The sequence below is a fragment of the Camellia sinensis genome, chromosome 5 (genome assembly GCF_055761805.1).
Source record: "Camellia sinensis isolate YWXY chromosome 5, ASM5576180v1, whole genome shotgun sequence".
Lineage (NCBI taxonomy): Eukaryota > Viridiplantae > Streptophyta > Magnoliopsida > Ericales > Theaceae > Camellia > Camellia sinensis.
Window position 1 is genome coordinate 174955785 of NC_138965.1, and position 18602 is coordinate 174974386.

General features: G+C 40.5%; 2 protein-coding genes across 3 annotated transcripts; one reads left to right on the forward strand and one right to left on the reverse strand.

Annotated features, from left to right (window-relative positions):
* Positions 1 to 4076: 4076 nt before the first annotated feature.
* On the forward strand, positions 4077 to 5403 carry LOC145790997 (uncharacterized). Its single transcript, XM_082870482.1, has one exon. The coding sequence runs from the start codon at positions 4569 to 4571 to the stop codon at positions 5340 to 5342; it is 774 nt and encodes a 257-aa protein (XP_082726608.1). The 5' UTR covers positions 4077 to 4568; the 3' UTR covers positions 5343 to 5403.
* A 1243-nt stretch (positions 5404 to 6646) lies between these two features.
* On the reverse strand, positions 6647 to 8445 carry LOC114274593 (protein OXIDATIVE STRESS 3). 2 transcript variants are annotated; one of them, XM_028216557.2, is made up of 2 exons: positions 7874 to 8445; positions 6647 to 7048 (listed from the first exon to the last, which is right to left on the reverse strand). In XM_028216557.2, the coding sequence occupies exons 1-2, from the start codon at positions 8146 to 8148 to the stop codon at positions 6751 to 6753; spliced, it is 573 nt and encodes a 190-aa protein (XP_028072358.2). In that variant the 5' UTR covers positions 8149 to 8445; the 3' UTR covers positions 6647 to 6750. The 2 variants fall into 2 exon arrangements, with proteins under 2 accessions (XP_028072358.2, XP_028072357.2); XM_028216556.2 differs by having other exon boundaries at positions 6647 to 7060; positions 7874 to 8322.
* Positions 8446 to 18602: the final 10157 nt, after the last annotated feature.

The following is an 18602-nucleotide window of genomic DNA, read 5'->3' on the forward strand; positions in this document are numbered from 1 at the left end:
GCTAGGTTGCATGTTAGCGCATTGTGTATGCCATGTTACCTCGTGCATCATGTATGCCATTTTATAGCATTGTGCATGTTAGGTTGTATCTTAGTTGTATTCATGCATGTCATGCATACTGAATTGTGCTTGGGATAGGAGTTAGCCCGAGCACGAGGAACGAGGTACGTTTCGTACTCCGAGTGACGGAACGTATCTCAATTCCTGGTCGCTGACACTCCGGATTATCCATGATGAAGTCTAGGCCCTGTTGTGTTTTCATGTGCATTCATTCTATATTGAGTCATGCAATTCGACTCCCCGGCCATCATGCATTGAGATGCGTGATTGGTGGCACGAGGATCGAGGACTACACTCCCTGAAGAGTAGTCATGCATACATATGTGAAAATACTTTGCCATGCCCCTTTGTTGCTCTCTGTTGCAGCAAATCAGAAATCGGCAGCCTTCCGGAGCTTGGCACGCATTCCAAGAACAATTGCAAACAGAGGCAAACCGGGGCATCGCGAGGGAGTCTCCGCACAAGGCAACCCGAGCATGCATCATTCATCATCCGGAGCAGATTTGAGGCAGTCCCTGGCTTGCATGCTAATTTATTGCTTTCCTAATTTAATTTGTTAATTAATTAGGATTTTGTAATTATTTGGACTGTAATTATTTATTGGGGACTGTATTATTCATTCAGACCCTCCGAGCAAGGGCACAACTGTAATAAGTGTGCGTGTGTGTGATGTATGTCTTCCAACCCCACGTCTTTCTCCTTTTTATTTACCTGCTTATGATGGTTAGATTAGGGCATGTTTCAATTAGCATACAGTATGATAGCATGTTTGCATTCATTCATCTGTCTTGCATGCATCGGGCTCGGCGCATCATACTAACTGCATTGAATTTTCAATTCCAAGTTGAATACATGTTAGCTGTAACATTTCATATGCCATGTCTAGAATAGCCGAGCCTGCTATAGTTGCACTTTTGCATGTGTTGCATTAGGCATTTCTGTATAATTAGGATCATGCATGGATTTCTAATTAGCTTCTGTTTTGGCTTGGAGTACTCGGTAAGTTTTACGCTTTAGCATCCTTGCATGCGTGTGAGTGAATGTCATGATAGCATGCTTACCATGAGGCTATGTGCTTATGTGATATAAATTGTCTGAATGCCTGTGGGTGAAGGTTGGGTTATTTGAATTGGAACAATTCGTTGACTGTGTGTTTTAAGCCCACTAGATAGTGGCAAAATCATGTTTTCTGAGCCCACCTGAGGGTGGCAAATCCACGTCTTAGCCTACTTGCGAGTAGCACCATCAAACCACTTTCAAACAAACAAACATGAAATGTTTTGTTCCAATTCAGGCGATCCAGTTTATACTTGTATGTTGTGCGCATCACATAGTAAACCTAGGCTAATAATCGGAATAAGAACACATAATGTTTTCAAAACTCGATATCATGGTTAGTAGAGGCCGATCTTTGATCGGGCGAGCGGGGGTGCTCACGAAGTGACCTTCCCCAATCGTACCCAAGTTCCCGAGCCGAGGCAACTTTGGTGATGACGGACACGTGGCCTTGGGCAACGAGTCAGGGTTTCCTAAATTTCCCCTAAAATAAAATATTTAGGTGGCAACTCTGTATCTGGCAAAGCAGTCCATGTTTGGCACTTCTTTCAAAATCTGTTTTGTCAAAACGATTTGTCGGATTTGGACTCTTTGGTTCAGATTTAGAACCGTGACAATTTGAGAGTCCGAACTATAGTGAGCCCAATATCGAACGGAACGGGGGACTTGTTCCTCCCAGGGCGTTCGGGGACGTCTACAAGCATACTCATCTGAGTGTGCATATTTTTTAGTTTCTATAAAAGTCACTTTTTTTTTTTTTGCTTGTTTAAGTTTGAGGTAGATATATGGGTTTTTGCTTGGGTTTTTTGAGATGGATGAAATGATGCACTATTATCTTGTAATTGAAGATGTTTTTGGTTTACACACTATTAACAGCATACTTTTGAATCAATTTCATGATTGTTAAAATTGTACAGGTTGTCGGGTCAGCAGAGGAGACAAGCAGGCTCTCGCTGTGTGAAGCAACTGCAGCGGTCATGCGAAAATGCTTTAATCTACTCGGTATTGTACCTGTGTACAAGATCTGACATCTTAAGATAGAAATTCATGGAGCAAGCTCTTAGAAGTTTTTTTTTTGACATTTATAGTTTGGGAATACAAATGTAGATTCTATACGCCTTGTATTTAGAATATTTTAAAACGTTTTCCTATTGTTAAGCATATATAGCTCTTGGTATGAATAGTTTTTGTCACAGCTTTTTTGTTCCTCAATTACCCTGTTAATTGCCAAATTTAGACACATTTAGATTGTGTTTAGATTATGGATTTGGGTAAAAATTTAAAAAAATAAAAGAAAAAGGTCAACCAAATGTGAAGACAGTTTATGGGGTCATGTCGGACCGTTGTAGCAGACACTGTTGTTGTGACAGTTTACAGAGTCTTGCTGGACCCTTGTAGAAACTAATCGGAATCAATGTCGGGACAGTTTACAGAGTCTTGTCGGACCTTTGTAGAAACTAACCGGAATCAATGTCGGGACAGTTTATAGAGTCTTGTCGGACCCATAAAAGAGCTAACCGGAATCAATGTCGGGACAGTTTACAGAGTCTTGTCGGACCCTTGAAGGAGCTAACCGGAATCAATGTCGGGACAGTTTATAGGGTCATGTCGGACCGTTGTAAAAGTTGCACCCTCAAAAGGTGTGCCCAATCTTTCAAAAGGCGTGCCATCAAAAGGCGTGCCCAATTCATCAAAAGGCGTGCCATCAAAAGGCGTGCCATCAAAAGACGTGCCATCAAAAGGCGCGCCCATATTGTCGGCGAGCGTCGAGCGGCGCATGATGCGCGTGTCTGCCGCTTCGTCATGTTCTATATAAATCAATGCGGAGGCTAAGGCAGAAAACCTGCTAAAATCTTCTGAAAAAACTCTTCCTTGCCTGAGAGAGAAACTCTGTAATACGCTGTAACCAACCCGTCTTTGAAACACTCAGCAACATGGCCTCTTCTTCCCGTCCAGCTACCCAAAACATGGCCTCCTCTTCCCGTGGTCTGCTCACGCTCTTTCCAGAACTGAACGAGCCCACAAGAGAAATAACTGGTGCGGTGGCCAGTGAACCTCAACCAAACACCTCTGGTTTTGCTCCGTTGAACTTTCCGATGCGGTCGGTGGAGCAAAAAATGGCGGTGCAAACTGATATTGAGGCCAATCAGTATACTCTGAAGTCATGTGTGGAAACCATGACTGCGGTCACAAATTTGTCGCACCGGCTGCAGAGCAGGACAAATGAGGTGCAACAGTTAAACTCCCAACTGGCTCTGCTCCAACACATGTATAAGGATGCGCGAGTAGAGATAAGTGTGCTGAAGGCGGAAAACAAGGAGCTGAAGCGGAAGGCCACCGTGATGTTTCGATTTGGAGGTCCTCCATATGCTGCAGTGGAGGAGCAGGGGGGATTGAATGTGCTCGGTGGCATGGGAAACACGGAGGCAACACCGTCAAGGACTGCCCAGGACGGAGGCAAAAAGAAGAGATCGGCGGCAGAGTAGAGAAGAAAAATCCCACTATGGGTGTGGTCGTTTTGTTTGGTTTGTGGTTTTTTTTTTTTTTTTTTTTGGTTTGAAATAATAATGAAAAAGGTTTCGTGGCCCACGGTTTTGTGAAAACCTGCAATGTTTTTTTTTATTTATTTATTTTTATTTATTTTTAATAATAATAATAATAATAATAATAATAATAATAATAATATATATGATAGATAGAAAAGAAAAGAAAAGAGAGAAAAGAAAAGAAATTGAAGTCAATGTATATCTATGTATATGTTTACATATTAAAAATGATAAATGATTGTAAGAGATAGTGGGTGTGTCGGGTGTGGTTTGTTTTTGTTGTGTTTAATAATAATAGTAAGAATAAAAAATAGAGAAAGAAAAGGGAGAATATTTGTGAGTGGAGGATGTTGGGGCAATGGTGTAATGATCAAAAAGAAAAAATAAAACATAAAATAATGATTTAAAAAACTAGTGACGGTGTGTGAATCTGTGAGTGGGGTGCAAAAAGAGGAAGGAAAGGGTTGAAAAGTGGACAAAGAGGTGGATGTCCTTGAGTGGAGAGGTGAAGTGGGTTAAAAAAAAAAATATGGTGGGTTTTGCGGAGAGAGAGAGAGATGTAAACCGAATCTGAGCTGGGTCTTGGTTTTGCTGCTCAGTGTGTCTGCATCCACATTTCCTGCCACTGTCACCTTCCCCTGTTCTGAGTCTATATTGGTTTTGTAAACCCCATCAATTTTGTGCAAGATTTTCTTCACTTTGCGCTTACAACCATCACAGTGAATGTTCACTTTCAGAACACAAGTCTGGATCTTCAAGAACTCTTCTTTACTCATGTTTTGAACTGAAACAGAACAACCAGAAGGGTACAATAATGGAAAGAGAAAAGGAGTTTGTTGCTGATAGATTCTTCACTGTTTTCTGTTCTCTGTTCTGGGTCTTTTCCCAAACAAAAACAGAGAGAAAATGAGAGAAAACAAATGGGTCGGAGAGGCACTGAGCAAAGAAAGCTCAAGAAACAACAAGGTTCAGAAGGGTGCTAATGGTAATAACCAGCCCAAAGGCGGTGGTCCACAAGGAGCCCCAAACCAGCAACAGCAACAGCAACAGCTTCAGCAACAGCTGCAGCAAATGAAAGTGCTTCAAGATATGAAGATGCCCCAATTCAAGGGACTCAGTGGGCCCGTGCCCTTGAACAAGGACCCGAACCAGAAGGCGGTGAGGTTCACCTTGCCCGAGGACAATGATCTGAGCGATGATGAATTTGATGAATATGATGATGATGATGACTATGATGACGATGAATTGGATGATGAAATGGCTGATCAGATTATGAGCAAGTTGAAACCGGTTATGGGTGATGGTCAGATGATTCCCAATGTGGTGATGAATGGGCAGCAGCTTATGAATGCTCAGGCCAAGCCTGGTGGCGGTGCTGGTGCTGGTGGTAATGGAGGAAATGGCGGTAAGAAGGGCGGCCCTGGCGGCGGCGGTGGTGGAAATGTGCCTGTTCAGGTGAATGGTGGAAAGAAAGGAGGTGTTGAAAATTCCAGCGGGCAGCAAAGGCATGGGTGCCAGTCGACTGCCCGCCGGAAAAAAAGGAATATAGGCCTAAATCTTATTGCTCTGATACCATGTAAAAAAACTGATGTATTATTGATTGATGTATTGTTGATATTTTGTCTATTACAAATGGTTTCTTATATAGATGTAGGTGTAGTGGATGGTGGTGGTAGGTGAGTGTAGTAGGTGAGTGTGTGGTAGGTGATGGTAAGTGTGTGGTAGGTGATGGTAAATTTTAACATAAGTTAAATTTTTTTTTTTAAATTTCTATTTAAATTCATAATTCAAACCAATAATAAGAGATTTGTAATTGCCGATTTGTATATAATATATTATTAAGCGATATGAGCAAAGCAAACAGGATCGGATTCTTGTTCCAGTTTGAACAATTTTTTATTTGGGGAAGGTTGCTTTCTCCTTGGGCTTGAAAACAATGTTTTGTTAATTTGTTGTTTGAATAATTTCGAAAATGTCTGTTATATTGGTCAAGAAAATGGCACTAGCAAATATATATACCTAAATTTGGATTTATTACTTGTCTTTTTTCATGATGCTCTGAAAGATGCTGCTGCAATCTTAATGCTATTTTTAATATTTAATAAAAATAAAAATAAATTAAAGAAATAATTTAACATTTTTTACTTTATTTTCTTTTTATCTTTTGATTCAAAAATTTATGATTCAAACATATTCTAAAGAAAGTAGTTTGTTGGATGCATGCATACTCTTTTTAATTGGGAACGGATTCTTTCCATTTGTGCATCTAACTTGAGATTTTGTTGGGTTTGAATGGGCTCATTTCAGATCCTATTTTGGTTATTTGCACAGTTCATTTAATAAGGTCTATTGAATAGAGCATTCAAAAATCAAGATAATTGGATATCAATAGTTGTATGATTAGATTGCATTTATCTTAAGAAAAATAAATGATTCATTATTTTAAGACAACTACTCATGTCAGATCAATTTTGTTTTTTTGGTATAAATAATTTGTTTATTGGACCCTTTAAGATAAACTATTTAAATTATCTAGGCTTTGAGGTGGGTTAACTGAGCCCAACAATACCTATTCAATTGGTGATCAAGGGGTCAATTTTTATCAAAAACAAAATTGATAATTTTTCTTGTAGTATATAGGGTTCATTGTTGAGTTAGTTGTTGCACTTTTTTTGTTTTATTATTTATTTCTTTCTTAATTTCCTATTATAGAGACTCTTTGTTAAGTTGGATTTCTATAATTGTTGGATTATGATTATGGATGTAATTCTTTTTATATTTATAAATAACCAGTAATCGATTGACAAAGAAGTGGAGTTTGGAAATTACTTTTTATAATTTGAAAAAAAAAAAAAAAAAAAACTGATGAGTTCAGTAATTGCTAAAAAAGGGGTGAAGTTTTTTATTTTATTTTTATTTTTTAAAACTCAAGGCAAACAACGGAACCAAAATGTCTATAATACAACTGCATTTGCATCCAAAGATAATTGAAATAGTGAAGATTTTTATTTCACCAAATATATTTCAGACAAACGATGAGAACAACAAAAGCCAATCAAAGTTAATTACAAGAAGTTTGCACATTACATTAGAGGTTCTTCTGTACAGGAATGAATATGGGATGTTTACAACTACTGAACAAAGTACCTCTGGTACCTAGTGAAGATAGGAGAGACAACCTTGAACTTGAAGTTTTCTTTGATATGGTAGCTTTGGGACTATATGTACTATGATTGTCTACCCCTCCTCCATAGCTTTTGCATGACTTCATTTTCCTCCTACTGCATGATTGTCTTACTTTCTTTGCAAGATCTTCAAGGCTCTCCACACAAGCCAAGGATCCAAAAGTTTGAGACTTACCTTGATAATACTTTGAAAGACCCCTCCTACACATACATCTAGATACAATAAATATATATGAAAGGATAATTCAGTGCATAAGACTCTTGTCATTGTGCAGCAAATCTTGATCACTTATCCCCTCTCACGCTCCATTCTATGTCCTTGTCAATTTTATTGGTTCATAGTTTGTCTAGATGAGCAATGAACTAATAAAATTCAAGAAGACAAAAAAAGGAGCATGGGAGGTGAATTGGATTCCCGTCATTGACCCATATATTTTGCAAAGAAGAAGCTAAAGTAAAATTAAAATTACATAGATTAAGGGGCTAAAATACAATTTTTTTATTATAAATAAATACTCAAAATGCTACGTGGTAATTAGACTTTTTGAAAGTTTATGACCCCTTATCCGCCCTCCTTGTTTGCTATTAATTGAGGATGCAGAAAAAATTAGATATATACAGTTTTATCTGACGTGTGAAGATGTTTCTAAAGTTTAAAATCTATGTCACTGATCAATATATATATATATATATATTATATTATGTTACGCAAGTTGGTGTAAACTCCGTCACACTATTTTTGCTAACAATTTGTCCTACAAATAATAGTTGCACAAATTTTGGGGCAAACTTGAATCTAAAATTTTGCATCAACTACAAGTTCTACACAATTGAAAAACTGTTTCAGTTTTTAGATTAAAAATTCTTTCATTTTTTTTTAATTCAATTGGACCTTCACAACTTTATTTGCCGGAAGGAAACCATCCTATGCATATCTATCATGTGTGCCACCACATCTAGTATATATATATATATATACACATATTTGTGTGTTTGTATAGATAGATTATAGTAGTGATCACTCACTTGATGGGGAGTTGGTCCATGAGCTCTGACAATTCATACAAAGGACCATGTGAAGGTGATGAAGAAGATGTTGAAGAGGTTGCATCATCTATCAGATCTGCTGAAGAAGATGATGATACAGTACTAGAACTAGTTGAATCTCCAATGGAGGATTCGGAGTCTCTTCTATCATTCTCACCTTCCATAATCAACACTTGATCAGGTTGTGCATCACTACCATCATCTTTCTTGGAGGCCTTATCTTCATAAATTTGCTCAAATCCACCCATTGTCATGTTCAAATCCAACCAACAAAGAATAACAAGAACAAAGATAAAGGAAGAAGATCAGAATATCTTAAGTCTTAGCAACAATGACTTTTGTAACTATGCGAATTCCAGCAGGCTTAATTTGAGGGAGCATATATATACACACAATAACTAAGGGGTACAATGAAATGTTATTATATTGAAGAGACTTGATGGTGATAAATAAGTAAATAAATAAAGGTATATAATATGGTCATAAATGAAGGATTGGAGGGTGATGACTTGTTAATGTGCTATTGTAGTCATTTTTTTCTATGGTGCTTTATCCTTAGATTTGTCATTATCATCTCTTTTAGTGGTTTGAAATGGTTAGGTTTCCCATTGGACAAGGAAATGAGATAAGGCCTATAGAAGACATCCATATGACTCATCACCTTTTCATTTTGGGGAAACTGAGGTCACAATCTTTGGCATCTTTGTCTCCATAAAGCCATGACACAAATGCCACATTTATATTGGGTCTTACTAATGATAGTTTTAAAATTGTCTTTAAGAATTTAAAAATATTAAAATCTTTATAATTTCCATACATTTTTTACATATTTCAAAATATTTTTATATATTTTTTTACACATTTTAATACATTTTTTTAAACATATTTTTCAACACTAAGGTTATATTAGCATTTTCACCTTTTTTTTTTTTTTTTTTATGTTTCAAGGCATTCACAGTATAAGATTGTATTTTGATTAAGAATTTAAGTATGAATTTGTGGATGGAGAGTAAAAATGAATGAAATATAAGTTAATTTTTTTCTCTTTTTCTTTTTCTTTCACAAATCTTTTATCAAATCACAATTAATCCAAATACAGCAGCCTAAGGGGTCATGCCAAACAAGAATCTCTTGGTTTGGCAGACCTACAGGACATTATTTGGTGGACATGGGTATCTTCCACTAAACCTTGTTTGCAAACTTTGGTAATGTTCTTGTCCAAGAGTTCAAATTTGTCCTCATATCCAAATTTATGGATAACACAATTTTTTATTGTGTGGAGTTGGAACTCTACAATATTCGCCCTTGTCTTTTCTTACATCTTAGTTATTTCTATGCTATATTATTTCTTGGTTAAACATCAATGTTGAATGAGCAATTCAACTTTTAATTAAATTTTTTGAGAAGTAGTTGATGCATTGGTATCTCATAGATTCTTGTCGATATGAAATTTGAGAAGAATCAGATATATGTAGTCTTAAAAAGAGACTATCTCTGTAATTTGAACTCATAATGTTCAAGTCATAATGAACAAATTTTATCAATGCGTGAAAACTTGCTCTCATGCATAACGTTTTCTATAGTTGGGATTAAAATGTCATATACAGATAATCTAGAGTATCATGTATAAAAGTTTTACTAGATAGAGAGAAAAAGTAAATGCCAAGCAATACACTGAGAGGGAGTTTTTATGTGCTTTTAAGGCCGAGCTAGGCCCAGACATTGTAATGAACCGATCTATGGGCCGTAGTGAAGGATTTCGCAATTGGACCTTGCATCTGTTAGCTCGGTCTAGGTATGGTTACTATTACCTCGGTCGGAATGATAGTAATTAACTCAGTCTTAGTATTCCGGACCGAGGTGTAGTTGAACAATGACCGAGCAAAGCGTCACTAGTGGACGCGCCGAGTTGGGTTTGTCTAAGGGCTAGGGATAGCTCTGTTGTTTGTCATTTTACGGCGGTAAGACCATCTCACTTGGTTAGGCAGTGAGGGGAGTGTAAAAAGATGAGCATTACCTTTCTGATTCCAAGGAGGACTCTATATTAGAGAAAAAGAGTCCTACTAGGATTGTGCCACACGGAATCTATAAAAGCTCATAGCAGGACCCATGTAGAGGTATCACAACTTTGATTCTCGAATACACAGAGCTTTTGTCTATTGTCTATTTTGCTGACTTAGGCATCAGAGAGGTATCCGGCACACACCCGCCGGCTAGCTCACGTTTGTGTTTTCAGGAAGTAAAGCGACGACGTTTGGAGGAGTGCAAACTTGATCAATAGGATTATATGAGGAAATTATTTCGTGCTCGTACAATTGGCGCCGTCTGTGAGAAATTTACAAAGAACAATACCTTTTGATCAAGTTTTTCTCTCTAGTTGAAATCAATGGCGCACAATGAAGACTTGCCGCAATCTACTATTAATGGGCAAACCCTGGAGAGGGGTGAGAGGCGCGAAGGTCTACCCTCTGCCCTACCTATGGCAGAATTAGAACCCTAGCGACGGAACTCCCGGAGGGACACAAGGGAGAGACGGGGCACTAGTCCCCGTCGCTCTCAAAGTCCTGATAGACAGAGGCGGAGGTTGGATCCTCAAGTTTTGGAGGATCGCGTAAGGTAGCAAGACGAGTTAATAAGGAGAATGGCGGTGGACATGGAGACAATGAAGCGCCAGATAAAGGGAAAATGGGTGGTGACAGGAGAAGGGCGCAAAGGCAACACGCCTCCTCCCCACTTAGAAGATCGTGACAAACATACCACACCATCACAAGCAGAAAGAAGGAGCCTTAGAACAGGCGACACTCAATCAAGGACTTCCAGGACTCGTTACTCCAGGTCTGAGAGAACGAGGACTTAAAGGTCACAAACAAAGGGAAGCAGCTATCGGCCCTCGCATATGCACCAAATGACATCCAGGCACACAGAGTTGCCTAGGTCAGCCGACTTGCGAACAGTACTTGAGGAGAGGGCCTGATGGAAGGAGGACACTAGGGCTCGCGACCCTCGCAGAGTTTCAGCCCTGCAGTGATTGGCCCCTAGGACACATGGAAATGTCGAGATAGGAATGCCAATACCGCGCCTTGTTTACGAACCAGCGGATAAAGTATTAGCAAGGCTACAGAGCTCGCTGTTCATTTCGGCAATTGAGAATGCACCACTACCTTCAGGCTTCCACCAGCCCAAATTCACCACCTATGAAGGGAATACAGACCCCTATATGCATTTAAACCACTTTCGCCAGGTTATGGCAGTATACCGGCGAAACGAGACCCTAATGTGTATCTTGTTTCCATCTAGCCTTGGCAACTTAGGTCTAACCTGGTTCGAAAGACTACCAGAAAGCAGCATTGCCTCATAGGCACAATTGGCAGAGGCGTTTGTGACTAGATTCAGAATGAACACCAAGACACCAGTGGAGATTGATCAGCTACTCTCCATTGACATGAGCGAAAGGGAGACGTTGAGGTCTTACAAGAGTCGATATTGGAAGACTTTCAACCAGATTGGGGATTGCCCAACAAATCTCGCCATCACACAATACAAAAGGGGTCTACCAGTCGGAAACAAATTGAGGGACTCAATTACCATGATGCCACCCCTCACGATGGAGGCCCTAATGGAGAGGGTGCATCAACATATCCAAGTAGAGGAAGATAGCGCACGTGCTATAAGTAAAATCTGGCCCAACAGCAACGCCAAATAAAAAGACTACAGCAAAAGTCAATACGGTGGAACAACCAAGCAGGAATGGGCGAGATAGGTGGGCCAATAAGGAAGACCCAGAAACAAAGAAGTTAAGAATCCGCACTGCCATTACCACAGTATTCAATAAACTTATCTACTGGATTCTCAGTGAGATACGTAATGAACCTTTTGTTCGACGGCCAGCCAAGTTGAGAGAAGCACAAAAAGGCTATGACAAGAGGTCCCATGCACCTTCCATGATGAGAAGGGGCACCGCACTGAAAATTGCACGCCATTGAGGCAACATCTGCAAGAGTTAGTGGCAACTGGGCATTTGGACCAGTACATAGAAAGGGGGACACAACCAGCACCCCAGGACCTCAACAAACCGAACGGGATGCCAGTCGACGGTCCACCCCAAGGCATAATCAACGTCATGCATGGAATCATCGAACTTGAGCGGGTATGTGAACTCAGAGGGATGATCAAAAGGCTAAGCACTTGAGAGAGGTATTAAGTGCACAACCTACTATAAAAAATGATAGAACAGAGGCTACGAACATCATATCCTTCTCAGACAAGGATCTAGCAAGGCTACATTGCCTTCACAATGATGCGCTGATGGTGACTTTGCGCGTCAAGAATTTTGACATCAAGCGGATTCTGATTGACCAAGGAAGCTCATGCAAGATAATGTACTACGAGACCTTCAAACAGCTAAAATTGGAGGACAAAGACTTGTCACCTGCAACATCTCTCCTTGTCGGTTTCAACTCAATGCCAGAGTGGCCGGTAGGCAAGATAATCCTCCCAGTCAAGGCAGGAACCATGACAAAACAGGTGGAATTCTGGATATTGAAGGTCCCTTCCACTTACAACATAATCCTAGGAATGACATGGCTACATGCCATGCGCTCAATAGCATCAACCTACCATCAGGCATTACGATTCCCCCAACGAAACTGGTGTGATTGAAGAAATCTTTGGAGACCAAATCATGTCGAAGTAATGTTTCGTCACAGTAAATGGAAGTCGTGCTGCAAAAGGGTTCGTGCAAATGGTGGAAGAGCTAGAGAGCAATGAACTGTTTGCGGATGTCGGCAAAGTAGCTGAACAGAAGGTAGTGGAAGACTTGGTAGAGGTAAGGATAGATGAAAAGAACCTAGAAAAGTTTTTTTTGCTCGGCTCGTCTTTATCCAGCACTGAGAGAATAGAGGTCATGGAATTCTTAACCTCTAACATCGAAGTGTTTACCTGGACACTATACGACATGCCCAGCATTGACCCAAACTTCATCTGTCACCAACTTAATGTCCACCCAACTGCTAGACCAATTATACAGTGCACACGAAGATCGGCGCTCCATCATGCGGAGATAGTGGCGGAGGAAGCGGGAAACTTGCTGGAGGTAGGAGCCATCAGAGAAGTACATTGTCCCAGGTAGATCTCCAATACTGTAGTAGTGCCAAAGAAGAACGAAAAATGACGTGTCTGCGTGGACTACAAAACAGTCAACAAGGCATGCCTAAAGGACAGTTTTCCCCTACCATGGATAGACTAACTGGTAGACCTGACGATAGGACACAATCGACTTGGCTTCCTTGATGCGTATAGAGGTTACCATCTGTAGACACCCCATTTTTTACCGTCATTAAGACTTGGACGTCATCGTTTGAACACTCGGTGATCATCCTTGTTCGTGTTCGTCTTGAGTTCCCGGAGGTCTCGGCTACGCACCCTACCTCAGGATCTCTCGACTCGACTGTTTTGTGTCTGGTTTTGCACCAAACACTTGTTGTTTGCTTTTGAGGGTGGGAAGTAGCTTGTAGGCTATCCCCACACCTCACCGGCCATGGCTTGAGGCCACCAGCCTTGTTTCCTTGCCACCGGCCATTGGTGATGGCCGGTCGGCACTATTGATGGTCGGTCGGCATTGTGTTTGGTCGGCCGGCCACTGTTTTTGATCAATCGGCCACTTATCTTGACCGAGACCTTTTCTTGAGGGAGCTTGACCCTTTTGAACCCTTTTTTAGCTTCTCCAAGAAGCTTGACCCTTTTTTAGCTTCTCCAAGAAGCTTGAACCTTTTTAGCTTCTCCAAGAAGCTTGACCCTTTTTTAGCTTCTCTAAGAAGCTTGATCCTTTTTCTAGCTTCTCCAAGAAGCTTGAACCTTTTGACCCTTTTTAGCTTCTCCAAGAAGCTTGACCCTTTTTTAGCTTCTCCAAGAAGCTTGATCCTTTTTTTAGCTTCTCCAAGAAGCTTGAACCTCTTGAACCCTTTGCCTAGCTTCTCCAAGAAGCTTGGCCCTTTTGCTCCAAGCTTCTAAGAGAAGCTTGGCCTTTTTAGTCAAAGCTTCTAAGAGAAACTTTGCCCCCTTGGTTTCTCTATATAAGGAGAGCCTCTCCTTCCATTTTAGGGGTTAGAAAAATCTGATATATATCACTCCCTCTCTATATCTCCCTCTCTCTCTACATTTGTGTGGATTAGAGGGTCCAAAAGGGTCTTGTTCTTGGCCTATTGCACACCACTCCATAACCACACACTTCCATCATCACTTGGAGGTTCTTGGAGCTTGTTTTCAGAGGTTGAGGGTTGCTTTTTTGGGTCTAAAGGCTGTTGGTTCTTGCTGGTCTTCAAAGGTAACCCCTTTTCCCACTTTATTTCCCGTTTTTGCACACTCTTTTAGCCTGTCTTTCTCGCTGATTTGGCCTTTGTGTATAACATAAAAAAGTTATATTTTTTTGTGTTTAAGATACTTCATTAAGTACACTTTTGTGTTTGGGGTCGTTTACCCCCTCTTAGGCCTTGTTTGGCCCCATTTTATGCTATTTTTGGTGAGTTTTGGAACCACCTTGTTTGGGCCTCCTCACCACTGAAATCTTGAGGGATTTCAGTGGTGAGGATGGTGGTTTAAGGTCCTAAGAAGGAGAGGGCCATCCCCTCTCCTTATTGTCTTCAAAAAGTGCCATTTTAGCCTCATGTGTGAGCACCATTTTTAAGTTCATGTTGGCCAAGTCTTAAGTGTTATTTGTGCTTATTTTGCCATGATATAGCACTGTTTTTAATTGGTTTAGACACACCATGCTTGCTTTGCATACTTGTCTTGTAATGCCATGAAATTGCCTTAACATGTATCTAGCATTTAGACCACTATGCTTACTTGTTTTGGCTTAGCTTTGTGAAGCTTTTATGCATGTTTTAGTGTTCTTGAGGTCTGTTTTGGGTCAATCGGGTCATCCATGCTTTGCTTTGTATAGCTACCATGTAACCCCCCTCGGCTTGCCTTGAGTTTTAGACCATCGTTGCATGCTTAGCTTGAAATGTTTACTTGGTTTTGCACCTTCTATAACATGATTTCAGAGCTTTCTATGCATGCCATGTATCCATGTTTATCCTCTTTTAAGTGCGCTTCGAAGTTGCTCTTTTGGTGCCTAAGTGTTGGACCTTGTGTGCATGCATGCTTGTATATGTTTTGGCCCTCATTTCCATGACATTTGGCCGCTGTTTTGGACCTAGTAGAGAGCTGTCCAAATTAGTTTAAGACCATCCCTTTGGCATGTTGTTGCATGCTATACATGTTTGTATGTTTAGATACTTAGCTTATTTACATGTTGCATGTTTAAGTGTCATCGCATTTGGCATGCTTCTTGTATTAAGTTACTTTGCATATTTACATGTATTATGCCTTTCATGTTATTGCATGTGTGTCATCAACATTGATGTTATATGCCTTGCATGCTTACTTGTTTAGTTCATGTGCCTATTGCACATGGTTTTGTTGTTTGCATGATCATGTTGCACACTTAGCTCACATGCCTAGGTTGCATTTCATTGAGCATGCATCCCTTGCCTCTTGATCAACCATGATAGGGGTTGGGGCCCTTTGATGTGTTTTGTGCTTGCATTTCATTTGATATCGAAGTTGCACACTTGGCTTTTGGGCCATCATGCATTGAAATGCGTGATTGACGGCCCGAGGGTCGAGGGCCATGCTCCCTTGAGTCCCTTGCATGATAGGGAGTGTGGTTGGTGCATACATTTGCTTGAAATACATTGTCATGCCTTGTCTACCCTCTGCTGCTGTCAAACAGGTTTCAGCAGGAAGAATTGGCCGGCCGGCAGTGTTGGGTGCCGACCGGCAAAACAGGTTTGGCCGAGAGCATAATGTTTAGCCGATGACCATTCTAAATGGCCAGTGATGATCTCACTCAGTTGGTAGTGTCCCACAACACTCAGAGAAGCAACCTTGGAAGTTGTGCAATTTTCAGAGAAGTAAAACAGTCAAAGCAGAGGCAAACTTGTGCATGGCAGTGACTTTCCGAGCGGAACCGCGCATACATTGCATGGGGCCCTCTTCCCAAGGCTGTTTACTGTTTTCCTAGATTAGTTAATTTGCTTAACTAGTTAACGGACTATAATAATTAGTTAGCTCGTAGTTAATTAATTGTATTATTCTTTTGGTCCCCCCGAGCGAGGGCGAATTTGTAATAAGTGTGGGTGCGTGTGTGCATGTCTTTCAATCCCCACTTCTTTTCCCCTTTTACTTACCTGCTTTTGATGGTTAGTATTAGGACATGTTTACTTTAGCATACCTTATGCTATGCATGCGTGCATCATTCATCAGTATTGCATGCACCAGGCTCAGCGCATTATGCTAACTGCATAAGTATTTCAAATCTAACTTGAATACATGCTACTTGTGCATTTTCACATGTCATTTATAGACTAGCCGAGCCTACTCTAGTGACATTCCGCATGTGTTACATTAGCCATCTTAAACATGAACTAGGATTATGCATATGATTACTAACTAGTTTCTGTTTTGGCTTGGAGTACTCTGTAAGTCCTTTTGCTTTAGCATACCGCATACGTGTGAGTGTTGCCATAATTGCATGATTACCATAAGGCTAGCTGCTTATGTGATATAACTGCTTGAATACCTGCGGATGGAGGTTGAATTAACTAAATTGGGATAATGCATTAAAATTGTGAGTTTTAAGCCCACTAGATAGTGGCAAAACCATCTTTTCTAAAAGCCCACTTGAGGGTGGCAAAACCTGCATTTTAGGCTATTTGCGAGTAGCAAATCATTTTCAAAACAAACATGCTATGTTTTATTCCAATTTAGGCGATTTGGTCTATACTTGCTTGCTGTGCACATAACATAGTAATTCTAGGCTAATAACCGGAATAAGAACACATAACGTTTTCAAAAAAGGATATCATGGTTAGTAGAGGCCGATCTTTGATCGGGCGAAAGGGGGTGCTCATAGCTGACCTTTCCCAATCGTACCCAAGTTTCCGAGCCGAGACAACTTTGGTGATGACGGACACGTGGCCTTTGGCACCGAGTCAGGGTTTCCTAAATTCCCCCAAAATAAAATATTTAGGTGGCGACTATGTATCTGGCAAAGCAGTCCATGTTTGGCACTTCTTTTCTAAAAATCTATTTTCCAAAACGATTTGCCGGATTTGGACTCTTTGGTTCAGATTAAGAACCGTGACACAAATCGAGTCCGAACTGTAGCGAGGCCCACACGGGTGCGTCTACACCATCAGATCGCCATGTTTGAACCAAACCAGGAGGTCACATTGTAGACGCGCCCCGAGGACTCCCGAAGCTTCGCGCTTGCGAAGGCGCGAAATCTCGTTTTCTCTCTAGTATACTATAGTTCGGACTCAAATGTCACGGTTCTGAATCTAATCTTGCAAAGTGCAATCCAAGACCGATAAATCACCAAAGAGTCAAAATCCGGCAAATCATTTTGAAAAATTGATTTTTGTAAAGAAATGCCAAACATGGACTGCTAGGCTAATAACCGGAATAAGAACATACAATGTTTTCAAAAATAGATATCATGGTTAGTAGAGGCCGGACTCTGACCGGGCGAGCGGGGGTGCTCACGAAGTGACCTTCCCCAATCGTACCCAAGTTCCCGAGCCGAGGCAACTTTGGTGATGACGGACACGTGGCCTTAGGCAACGAGTCAGGGTTTCCTAAATTTCCCATTAAAAAACATTTAGGTGGCGACTCTGTATCTGGCAAAGCAGTCCATGTTTGGCACTTCTTTCAAAATCTGTTTTCTCAAAACGATTTGCCGGATTTGGACTATTTGGTTTAGACTTAGAACCGTGACAAATTTAAGAGTCCTGAGCTGTAGTGACCCCATATGAACAGAACGGGAACTCGTTCCTCCCGGGGCGTTCGGGGACGTCTACAGATGCGCACAGCATACAAGTATAGACTAGATCACCTAAGTTGGAATAAAACATTGCATATTTGTTTGTTTGAAAACAGTTTGAAGTTTGCTACTCGCAAGTAAGCTAAATCGAGGATTTCAATGAATTGTTCCAATTCAAGTAATCCAACCTTCACCCACAGGCATTCAGGCAGTTATATCAAATAAACAGTTAGCCTCATGGCAAGCATGCTATCATGGCAACGCTTACACACATGTAAGGATGCTAAAGCATAAACACTTACCTAGTACTCCGAGCCAAAACAATAGCTAGTTAGTAATCATATGTGATCCTAGCTATGTTTAAGATGGCTAATGCAACACATGCAAAATGTAACTAGAAATAGGCTCGGCTATTCTAAGATGGCATATGAGATGCGACAATTCGATACATATATTCAAGTAGGAATTAAAATACGATGCAGTTAGTATGATGCACCGAGCCCGGTGCATGCAGTACAGATGAATGATGCAAACATGCATAGTATAAGGATGCTAAATGAAATATGCCCTAAAACTAACCATCGTAAGCGGTTAAGTAAAAGGAAGAAAGACGTGGGGTTGGAAGACATGCATACACTCACGTATGCTTATTACAACAATTGGCCCTCTCGACGGAGGGTCCGAAAGAATAATACAAATCAACTAATTAATCAACTAACAAGCTAATTAATTATTACATAACTCTTATCTAATTAAACAAATAAATTAAGCTACAAAAAAAAAACAGCAAAGTGGCCTCGATAAGAGGTACAAATGCACGCTCGATCGGCTTCGCTTGGAAAT

Bases quoted from the DNA above. Each gene is read 5' to 3' on its own strand.
- LOC145790997 (XM_082870482.1), top strand. From the start codon at position 4,569: ATGAGAGAAAACAAATGGGTCGGAGAGGCACTGAGCAAAGAAAGCTCA.
- LOC114274593 (XM_028216556.2), bottom strand. From the start codon at position 8,148: ATGACAATGGGTGGATTTGAGCAAATTTATGAAGATAAGGCCTCCAAG. The intron at 7,061-7,873 runs GTGAGTGATCAC...TATTGTATCTAG, and splicing joins ATGGACCAACTCCCCATCAA to ATGTATGTGTAGGAGGGGTC.